This window comes from Pan paniscus, chromosome 11, assembly GCF_029289425.2.
Source record: "Pan paniscus chromosome 11, NHGRI_mPanPan1-v2.0_pri, whole genome shotgun sequence".
NCBI lineage: Eukaryota > Metazoa > Chordata > Mammalia > Primates > Hominidae > Pan > Pan paniscus.
In genome coordinates this window covers 103723580-103735660 of record NC_073260.2, presented here as the reverse complement: position 1 = coordinate 103735660, position 12081 = coordinate 103723580, and the positions used below count along the sequence as shown (strand labels likewise).

General features: G+C 34.8%; 1 protein-coding gene across 6 annotated transcripts in view; it reads left to right on the top strand.

Moving 5' to 3' along the window:
- Positions 1 to 12081, top strand: part of FOCAD (focadhesin) — a 325099-nt gene that overhangs the window by 141276 nt on the left and 171742 nt on the right. For all 6 annotated transcript variants that reach the window (XM_034967226.3, XM_063594465.1, XM_063594464.1 and 3 more), the window contains one exon: positions 950 to 1076. In XM_034967226.3, coding sequence (XP_034823117.1) covers positions 950 to 1076 — 127 coding nt within the window. The remainder of the gene's footprint in view (positions 1 to 949; positions 1077 to 12081) is intronic.

The following is a 12081-nucleotide window of genomic DNA, read 5'->3' as shown; positions in this document are numbered from 1 at the left end:
CCAAGAATTGGGAGTTTGAATTTTACTGAGCTATTGGCATGGAAAAAAATTCAGAGATAAAAGTTATTGGCTGACATTCTTATTCTATATAATTAAAGCTGAGGCTCAGGATAGACTGAATATCAGACCAGATCAGTCTACTGCTAACTTATTTAGTATTCCTTTCAGTTACTACCTCCAGATCTGTCAAATTTTTTCATTTTGGAAAATTATTTCCACTTGTGGGACAGTGAAACAATAGATTTCTGAAAGGCAATTTCATCAATTTACATTTTGTTAATAAAAGAAAAGATATTATTGAAAGGAAACAAGGAATTCAGGGAATAGACTTGCATAACTATGAAATTAATGGTATTCTGGGGATAGCACAATATATGTGGATTAGAAAGGAGAGGAAGGGGAGGAGGATGAGTGAATGAATTTAGCACAGTGCCTGGCATGAGATAGGAGCTCAGTCGGTTATAGTATTTATAATTTTTATCCTTATCATCATTATTATGATAGGTGTAACCACCCTAGTTAGTATTGCTACTACCACAAATCATCTTCTGTTTTCAAATTCCTGCTTTTGTAATGAGTATCTGATACTATCAGGCAAGAATAGCTCTATCTTTACTAATCTCAATTAGGTAATTCAGTTCTTTTTACCATTATTACAGCCTTGAGTTTTTCTCAATTCAGACAATAGGATTTGTGATTTAGAGTGAATGAAATTTGTTAAAAAGTGTCTTTTTGGGTTATTTCTATATAAAAATGAGCATAAAATTATAGCAGAAAATGATCATGATGCACATTTTTGAAGAAAAAACATGGTGTTAATATTTGAGGGTCACCATTTAGTGGCACAAGAGTATAGAAAATGATGGATGCTTTTTGTTTAGGCAAAAGATCTGGGAGTGATAACTGCACTTTAGCATTAATTTTGCTTTTAAACTTTCATTTCTTGTAGGCCGTATCAACATGGTGCAGATATGTTGGCAGCTATTTCTCAAGTGTTGAATGAATGCACCAAGCCTGATCAAGCTACTCCAGCAGCCTTGGTATTACAGGGTCTTCATGCACTCTGTCAAGCTGAGGTAGGCATTTTTAAATTGCTTTGGATAATTTTGAAGAAAATCTTTTATAAGGCAGAGTGGGTACAAGAATGTAAGATTAGATTCAAATAACTGAAGTCTGAGTGTTCATTCCCAGTGAATTTTTTCTTGGAAAAGTGAAGCAAGACCTACTTTACAAGTTCTTTCTAGAAGGGAATCTTGAAACATCCAGTCATGTAGGCATTCTCTAGAGATCAAAGAAAACCAGACTTAAGATTTTTCTTTCTTCTTATTTATTTTTGTTAAAACAAAAGGGAAAGTTATGCCTATAGGAGAACTCTAGAATATAGTTGCTTCTTAATTTTGTGATTAGAGAGCTTTAGAAACAGGTGAGGTGAAGAAATTGTCGTGGGCCAGTGGCACTTTTATAGCTAAAAGATTGGGAAAGAACCATTCATTCCTGGTGATTAGATTGAGTAGGGTGGGTAAATGTTAGAACTAAACTTGTAAATCATTTTCTGAACTTCAGACTGTTCCCAGAATTACAACACAGCGGAGAGAATCTACTGTTTTAGAGAAATGTTTTAGAGAAATGTGGTAATTGCACCAAAGATCATTCATTGACCTAACCAAAGGTTTTGACTTAGTGAGCATATATACCCAATTGTAGTTTTTTAGTGAATGAGACTAAGTAGAATTCTCCCACCTTAAGGTTATGGTCAGTTATGGTTGATAATGATAGTAATGAATATAATGATATGATAATATAAGTGACAGCCATATTGAGCATTATGCTCGTGTCCTTGGGCTAAGCACTTTTTATGTATTTTTCTTAACAACTCTGCAGTGTAGGGATTAACACCATTTTACAGATGAGGAAGATAGACCCCAGAGAGAGGTTAGATATTTACGCCGGATCTTGGTATGAGAATACACTTCTATTATTTTTGGTGGACACTCATTTCAGCAGGCAGTGAACATCATTGCTGTTTAAAAACTGATGTGTGGTAAGGACAATGCATTCACATCATGTGCCCAATATTTGGCAAAGTTGTTAGAACTTAATGGCAAGGGGCTATTATAGCAGGAGAATACCACACATGCCCAAGGACATTTGATTTTACTGCTTCTGTCAGTCATCTGAGATTGGGAAATATCTCTTTAATAGTTATATTACTTTCATAATAAGTAATCCTGAAATCTATTTTTAAACCAGTTTTGAGAGAAGAAAGAATTCTAAACTTTCACCACCAAAAGGTGACCATTTTTACTGTTTTGTTGTATTTCCTTTTCATTATTTTTTCCTAACAGGCATCAACTAATTTCTGAAATTAACATTTTTTCTTATAATAAATAGTAATTTAGCCTTATTGCTTTTATGATTCCATTGTTTTCTCTGCCCATCCCCTCCTGTTACTATAAGGATGTACAGTTTATCAATGCTTATTAATTCATAAGAAATACCCTGAGTTTGGCACTGACTTTCCTCATTCCGTTTCTCTAAGACATCATCATTAACTGTGGTTAGTACTGAAGATAAATTTTTAGGCACTAGTATACATAATATATATCAGTTGTTCTATGTGTCCTTTGACTAATTTAGTTAGCTTCTCTGAAACTTTGTTCCTTCAAATGAGGATAAAATAAGATTATACACAAAAAAGACCTAGTGTAATATCTGCTCACATAGGTATTAATAATAAAGCACTACCACTAATTAGTTAAGTTCATTTTATTAGAACAAGAATGCTTATTTTCTTACCTCTTGTTTTTCATCTGTTCATTCTTGTCTAGAAAGTAAATTATTTTATCGATGCTTACTAAAGCAAACTTTTATTGATGCTTACTAAGTGTTATATACCAGTTTTCTTTATAGATATTACCAATGTCCAGAATTGTGGAATTTGTTGAAAATGACTGCATTACTATTAATTTTGGTGATAATTTTTTTTTAATGTTTGGTAATGAATAGCTGTGTGTTTAAATAAGTAGATGTAATCTATTTTCCTTTGAGGCTTGATGATGGTAGTAATATATCTTTCTGTTTTGTTTAAGGCTTTTCAAGCTTTGCGTGTGTGTGTGTGTGTGTGTGTGTGTGTTCATTGTTTGTGAAGCTGCTGCTATGTCCTGTGATGTGTGTTACAGTCATAAAGTATACTTGGTATTCACCAGCTCTTGCCAGGCCACATTTACTAACTGGGGGCTCATCTTTTGTTTTGTGTCCAGAGTGCTATTCACAGAGGTCAGCTTGCATTCTGTGAAGCCAGTTATTTTGTTTTTTAATTGATATCATGTGTGAAGCGTGATGTAGTCAAGGTTTCAAGAAGGAAAACATTCAGCATAGTTGTAAATCCATTTCCTGGTGGCATTTGGTAATGATTTGTCTATCTGTTACTCTTTAGATCCTTGACTATCAAATATAATTAGGTATATAGAAAGACAGCCTAATTTGGTAAAATAAAACAAATTAATAAAGATAAGAGAATAAATTGAATAACTCTATCTTTAAGAAAATACCTTAGTTGGAAAAGTACCCAGAATTGGATTTTGCAGGGCTTTCCCAACTTTGCCTTTGTAAAATAAGTAGTGCTTTTTTCACCCTTAGGTTTGAAAATGAACTCTTTCATCTTGAAAGTTATAATCATGAAATTCTTTTGTCTTTGCTTGCATCAGATTAAGTTTAGAATTATTGCTGCTTAATTATTTATCCTAGACATCAATCAAAGATTAAAAGAGTGGATTCTATCTACCTTCCAACTCTTTCAAGGTAAAGATTGTGTTTTCAATATGGGTTTCTTTAGTGCTACTTTGCTGAACAAACAACAGAGAGGGAAGGTTGTAGGAATCTTGGCTGACCATAAAGGCAAGAATTTAGTCTGGCTGTCTGGAATTGGTAAAGAGAAATTTGTCCCTTCCTTAATGCTGTTGATGTATTGATTTGGGAATTTACAAGTTTGTTTTTAGGGCTGAATTGCTTTTAAAAAATTACAGCTACTATTTCTTGGGTTCTGTAATTGTTAATATTGAGTGTCAACTTGATTGGATTGAAGGATGCAGAGTATTGTTCTTGGGTGCATCTCTGAGGGTTTTGCCAAAAGAGATTAACATTTGAGTCAGTGGACTGGGAGAGGCAGGCCCACCCTCAAACTGGGAGTGTACCATTTATTCAGCTGCCAGCGTGACTAGAGTAAAGCCGGCAGAAGAAGTTGGAAGGACTTGACTTGCTGAGTCTTCCAGTCTTCATCTTTCTCCCATGCTGGATGCTTCCTGCCCTCGAACATCAGACTCCAAGTTCTTCAGCTTTTGAGCTCTTGGACTTAAACCAGTGGTTTTCCAGGGGCCCTCAGTCTTTTGGCCACGGATGAAGGCTACACTGTCGGCTTCCCTACTTTTGAGGTTTTGGGACTCAGACTGGCTTCCTTGCTCCTTAGTTTGCATATGGCCTATTGTGGGGCTTCACCTTGTGATCGTGTGAGTCAAGACTCGTTAATAAACTTCCCTTCATACATACATCTTTCCTATTCTGTCCCTCTAGAGAACCCTAATTAATATAAGTACCTAGTGTGAATTTGGACATTTTGTGATATAGGGGTTGTAGGACTTCATTTTATATTGAAGAAACAGAGCCTCTGGCAATTTAATACATGGCTCACAAAAGTAGTCTCAAGACTCTTCCCAAGTCTCATGCTCTTTGGTTACTCCCGGGCTTGTTTCCTTTGAAAAATGTGGGCATTGAAAGTAGTAGTTTTATTTATCATTACGCTATGAGTTTGTCATTTTCAAAGGAAAATAATTAATATTCCTGCATTCTTTTTCATATCTTTTCCATTGAGCTTTCTCGTCACTTTTTATCCCAGCCACCATCATTTGCCTTAATTTTCTTACTTCTTTCTGTCTTAATACAGAATAATGGCTCCAATAAGAAATAATCTTTTTTAAAAAGCAATTTTATTGAGATATAATTCACAAAGCATACAATTCATTCATTTAATGTATATAATTTAATGAGTTTAAGTATATTCAGAGAGTTATGCCACCATCGTCACAATCAATTTTAGGACACTTTTAACTCCCCACAAAACTCCATACCGTTTAGATGTTACCCCCTAATCTCCATATTCCACATTTCTCCTAGTCCTAGGCAACCATGAGTCTACTTTCTGTCTCTGTGGATTTACTTATTCTGGACATTTCTTATAAACAAAATCATATGATGTGTTGTCTTTTGTAACTAGCTTCTTTCACTTAACATATTTTCAAGGTTCATCGATGTTACAGCATGTCAGTACTGTATTTCTTTTTATTGTTGAATATTATTCTGTTTGGCTCTACCACATTTTATTTATCCACTTATCAAATGATGGACATTTGCCACTAACAGACAAATGGATAAAGAAAATTGTGGCGTGTGTGTGTGTGTGTGTGTGTGTATGTATGTATGTATACACACCATGCAATATTATTCCCCCTTAAAAAAGGAGATCCTGCCATTTGGGACAGCGTAGATGAACCTAGATGACATTGTGATAAGTGAAATAAGAGAGACACAGAAAGAAAAATATTGCATAATCTCTCCTGTATGTGGAATCTAAAAATAAAGAAAGAGCTCCGATACACAGAGATATAGAATAAAACAGTGTTTACCACAGCAGTGAGAGGGAAGAGGAAATAGGAGATGTATGTTAAAGGATACAAAATGGAAGGTATGTATGAACAGGTTTAGATATCGAATGTAAAACATGAGGCCCAAGGTTAATAAAATTTTATTTTGTTAAAGATTTTTATTAAATAAGTAGATTTTGGCTGGGCGTGTTGGTTCACACCTGTAATCCCAGCACTTTGGGAGGCCAAGGTGGGCAGATGGCTTGAAACCAAGAGTTTGAGGCTAGCCTGGGAATCATGGCAAATCTTGTCTCTATAAAAATATGAAAAATTAGCTGGGCATGGTGGCACACACCTGTTGTCCCAGCACTCAGGAGGCTGAGGTAGGAAGATTGAGGCTGCAGTGAGCCATGATTGCGCCACTGCATTCCAGCCTGGATGAAAGAGCAAGACCCTGTCTCAAGAAAAAAAAAAAAAAGAGAGAAAAAATAGATTTTAACTATTCTTGTCACAAAAAAAGTAACTATGTAAGATGATAGATATATTAGTTTGCTCCACTGTCATAGTCATTTTACTCTCTCTTTGTATTCCATGACATCGTGTTGTAAATCTCAAACATAAACAATAGAATATATATTTAGTAATTGATGGACATTGGGATGGTTTCTATTTTTGGCTATTTTGAATAATGCTGCTATGAACATTTGTTTACAAGTTTTTGTGTGTATACATGTTTTCATTTTGGTAGGTAGATCTCTAGGAGTGGGATTGGTGGGTCATATAGTAACTCACTGTTTAACCATTTGAGGAACTGCCAGACTATTTTCCATAGTGGTTGTGCAATTTTACATTTGCACCAGCATTGTAAGAAGGTTCTAATTTCTGCTCATCCTCACCAACACTTTTTTTTCCAAGAAAGTGATTTTATTTTTAAAAATTTTGATTTTTATTTTAAGTTCTGGGGTACATGTGCAGGATATGCAGGTGTGTTACATAGGTAAACGTGTGCCATGGTGGTTTGCTGCACCTATCAAACCATCACCTAGGTGTTAATCCCAGCAGGCATTAGCTATTTTTCCTAATGCTCTCTCTCCCCGCAGCCCCTCCCCTGACAGTTCTTGGTATGTGTTGTTCCCCTCCCTGTGTCCATGTGTTCTCATTGTTCAAATCCCACTTATAATTGAGAACATGCGGTATTTGGTTTTCTGTTCCTGCGTTAGTTTGCCGAGGATAATGACTTCCAGCTCCATCCATGTTCCTGCAAAGGACATGCTCTCATTCCTTTTTATGGCTGCATAGTATTCCATGGTGTATATGTACCACATTTTCTTGATCTGGTCTATCATTGATGGGCATTTGGGATTGATTCCATGTCTTTGCTATTGTGAATAGTGCTGCCATGAATATACGTGCGCATGTGTCTTTGTAATAGAATGATTTATATTATTTTGGGTATATACCCAGTAATGAAATTGCTGGGTCAGATGGTATTTCTAGATCTAGATCTTTGAGGAAAAACTGCACCTTCCACAATTGTTGAACTAATTTACATTTCCACCAACAGTGTAAAAGTGTTCCTATTTCTCCACAACTTTACCAGCATCTGTTATTTCTTGACCTTTTAATAATTGCCATCCTGACTGGCATGAGATAGTATAAACTTGTGGTTTTGATTTGCATTTCTCTGATGATCAGTGATGTTAATACCAACACTTTTTTTATCTGTTTTTTTTCAAACTATAGCCATCCTCATGAGTGTGAAGTGATATCCCATGTAGTTTTCATTTGCATTTCCCCGATGACTAATATTGAGCATCTTTTCCTATTATTTTTGGCCACTTCTGTTACCTTTTTGGAGAAATGTCTATTCAGATCCTTTGAATATTTTCTTCATTGCTTTTAACAATAAAAAAATGTAAATGATGAATAAAAGAATTCTGTCCTGATGCCTCTAAGTAAGAGATACTGGAAAGCACGAGCTTGGTTTGTGGGCCTTTCACTACAAAGAGAGCTTATCAAACCATAGGAGAGATCAGATGAACATATATCATGCTCTTCTTTGCTACTTTGTTCACATGTAACATTTTCTTTGTTTTTATATGAAATTAGCATAAATGCTTTCAGCTGGAAAACTGCTACTGTTTTAATAATATTTGTAGCAGCAGTAGTAAGCATCTCTTGATTTACTGAGTACTTTCTATATAGTTAACAGCATATATATAATAAAGTCATTATATTTATTATCTCATTTAATTCTTACAATTGAAGAAAACCCCAATTGTGACAGGTACCGTTTTCTTCTGAGAGGTTGACAAAAGTTGAATAATTGCCCAAATTCATACAACTAAAATGTAGTAGTCAGGACTCAAACCTAGGTCTGTCTTAATACAGTTTTTATTAAGATAAAATTCACTTGCTGTTATTATGTGTTTTTGGTGGTTGTGTTTGTGTTCACTTTACCTTGTCATGTTGTGTTATTGGAGAAAACTTTTTTTGAGAATGATATTTGGACTTTTTTTCTGTCCTTCTCCATTTCCTTTGCGATTGTTTAATGTATAAGGTTTTGCATTATTAAGACTTTGCCTAAAGGTCTTAATGAAAAAGATGTTTTGAGCTAAAATATATTAATTTTTAGTGTTTTACTGATTGCATATTATACTTTATATTAAAGGTGTGTTGAAGTGTTTTTATCCCATTTCCAAAGATGTTAGGTTTTTAAAGCATCACATTTACTTTGGGTAATGAAAAAAAGTAGTATCACTTATTATTCTCTCACAAAGCTGTTTTCATTTTTTCATATCCCTTTTCATTATATTTTCTTTATTCATTATTTCACAGAGTTTCTGTGTTCTCTAATTCGTTTACATTTTGCTAGAAAGATTTTTGATGTAGCGACATATTTTAATGGCTTACTTTCCATTGAATGAAAATATTAGTAATCAATGATTCATTTTTGATTGAATATTTAAGTTGCTTCCCATTTTTCTCTCTTATTTGTTTATCGAGATGGGGTCTTGCTCTGATGCCCAGGCTGGAGTGCAGTGGTGTGGTCATGGTCCACAGCAGCCTTTATCTCTGGGTGCAAGGGATCCTCCCACCTTAGACTCCTGAGTAGCTGGGACTACAGGTGCATGCCACTATATTTGGCTAACTTAAATTTTTTGTAGAGACAGAGTCTCACTATGTTGACCAGGCTGGTTGTCTTGAACTCCTTGGCTCAAGCAGTCCTCTCACCTTGGCCCCCCAAAGTACTGAGATTATAGGCATGATAATCTCATGCCTGGCCTATGAGTACCTTTAAAGGATGTTTTTGAAATTCATTTTATTGACTAGGGATCTTATTTAAATCTGTAGTTTTAAAGCAATTATTCTGTGTTTTTTTTATGGACAGCCTTTTCTTTTAAAAGAAGATGAAGTTGTCATTGTGTTGTTCTAGAGGTATTTGGGTTTGTGGTTTAAGTATACAAGGGATCCTCTTGATATCATAATCTCGTAAAGGTTATTGTCTGTTCCCAAAGATGTTCAAATAGAATGGTTGGCAGCCTTTCAGCAGTGTTCAGGCCAGTTATCATTTATTCATTCTCTGGTAGGAAGAGGTGGTGAGGAGAGCAAGGGAAAGTACATTGGCACAGCTTCTCTTTCAAACCCTGTCTGTTGCAACAACAAACATGAGGTAGAGATTTCTGTAGGTAGGACACAAAATGTGTTAACCTTAAAATAAAAATATTGAAAACTTGAGCCAGGCTGTGCAAGGCTTTCTGCATATAAAGATTTATGAGACATTTTTGGCCTTCTAGGAGCTCACAGTCTGGTAGGGGAAACATGGTGTTAAGTACACTAAATGTATTTAAAATTTAGAAATGTTCGGGGGAGAGATAGAAGACACATCAACAGAATATTTCAAACCTTAAGCAGCATCCTCAGGTTGCAGAGAGACAGATTAGGAACTGGAGGAAAGAGGCTCAATAGCTCACCTGTATGTTTCTTTTTTCTTTATACGTTCTGTGATATTGAGATATAATTCATAAATATACAATTCACCTATCTATAGTGCATAATTTAGTGACTTTTTGAATAGAGTTTTGAAAAGCTTACTAAAATCAATTTTAGAACATTTTCATTACCTCAGAATGAAACCCACATCCCTTAAGCATTGAACCCCAATCCTCCCATACCTCCCTGCTTTAGGGAACCATCAATCTACTTTCTGTCTGCATAGATATACCTATTCTGGACACTTCATATGGAGTCATACAATATATTGCCCTTTGTGTTTGGTTTTTCAATTGGCATAATGTTTTCAAGGTTCATTCTTGTGGCAACATGTATCAATACTTTTTATAGTGTCTTTTTAGGGTTGAGTAATACTGTGTTGTATGGCTGTATCAGTTGATGAACATTTGGCTTTTTTCCATTTTTTTGGCTATAATGAATAATGGTGCTATATGAGCCTTCGTGTACAAGCTTTCATGTCAACGTATGAGTTTCATCCTTTTTTTGGTGTATATCTAAGAGTGGAATTGCTGCATCATATGATAATTCTATGCTTAACTGTTTTGAGGAATGCCATACTATTTTCCAAAGTAGCAGCTCTGTTTTACATTCTCTCCAACATGTACTTTTCTTCTGTTCTCCCCAAATAAGTCAGATTCTCCTGGATAGATGTTACCACTGAAGCATTTTAGCTGTTACCTTCATTCTTTTTTTTTAATTTTTAATTTTTGTGGGTATATAGTAAGTATACATATTTATGAGGGTGCATGAGATGTTTTGATACAGGCACGCAACATGAAATAAGTACATCATAGAGAATGGAGTACTCATCCTTTCGAGCATTTATCCTTTGAGTTACAAACAATCTAATTACACTCTTTAAGTTATTTTAAAATGTACAATTGAGTTATTATTGACTGTAGTCATTCAATTGTGCTATAAAATTCTTAATCTTATTCATTCTCTTTTTTCTTTTTGTACCCACTAACCATCCCTGCCTCCCTACCAGTCCTCCACTACCCTTCCCATCTTTCTGTGTCTGGCTTATTTCACTTAGCATAATGCCCTCTAGTTTCATCCATGGTGTGGCAAATGACAGGACCTCCATTTTTAAGGCTGAATAATATTCCATTGTTAATATGTATTACGTTTTCTTTATCCATTCATCAGTGGACACTTAGGTTGTTTCCATATTTGAGCTATTGTGAATAAGGCTTTAATAAACATGAGAGTGCAGATATCTTTGTAAGGCTGTGATGTCTTTATGAGGTAGTGACTAATAAACGTGGGAATGCAAATGTCTTTACAAAGTTGCATATACTACTTTGTGTATATACCCAGAAGAGGGATTGCTAGGTCATATGGTAGTTTTATTTTTAGTTTATTTAAGAACCTCTATACTGTTTTCTGTAATAGCTGTACCAATCTGCATTCCCACCAATAGTGTAATAGGGTTCCCTTTTTCCATCAACATTCTATATCTCTTATGTTTCTGATAATAGTCATCCTAAAGGGTGTGAGGTGATATCTCATAGTGGTTTTAATTTGAATTTCCCTCATGATTAGTGATGTTGAGCAATAGGTATCATTTTTCAAGAGTTACCAATAGCAGTCCTGAATGGTTTAATGTTTATTATAATAAGGATGTTTGTCCTGGTATAAAAGCCACTAACATTTATATAAATAAAAGTTTGAAAACTTATGGCTTATTTTCTTTGATTATTATAGGATTAATATTTTTCAAATTGATTCCAATATTAACTAAAGATAAACATACTAATATCTACTTTCTCTTGATAAGACAGGAAGATCTCGCAGTACCTGGCTTGCTTTTTCACATGGCAGCGACCACTTGGTGCTAAGTAGCAGTTAGAAGCTTCCTTTAGATGAGTGTGCTTTCTAATTTGGTGCACTTCTCTAGGCTTATAGATTTACATCATCTGCCTGACCCAAGTAGTCCTTCGAAGTGTGTCCTTTATTTTAGCATTGCAAGTAACTTCATATGTGATCTCAATTTGTCTTTGTAACAACTCTCTCTTCAACTTCACAAACTGCTCTTCAAAAAAATGTTATATGATTGACTAGTAAATACATAGAAAAATGTCAGCGTCGCTGGTCATTGGGAAATGTGCACACCACTGGAATCACTAAAATTAAAAAGACTGACAATACTAAATATTGGAGAATATATGAAGTAACTGGATATCTCATATATTGTAAATGTACAACTACTGTGGAAAAGCATTATGCAGTTTCTTATAAATATGAACATAATTCTACCTGATGATCCAGCAATTCCACTTCTAGATACTTACCCAAGTAAACAAAAACATGTTCAGGTAAAAGACTTGTACGGAATGTTCATTTCAGCTTTGTTAAGGATAGCATATTTGAAAAAAACAACTTGATGTTCTTTATTCAGGAATACTGTGCAGTCATAAAAAAGAACAAC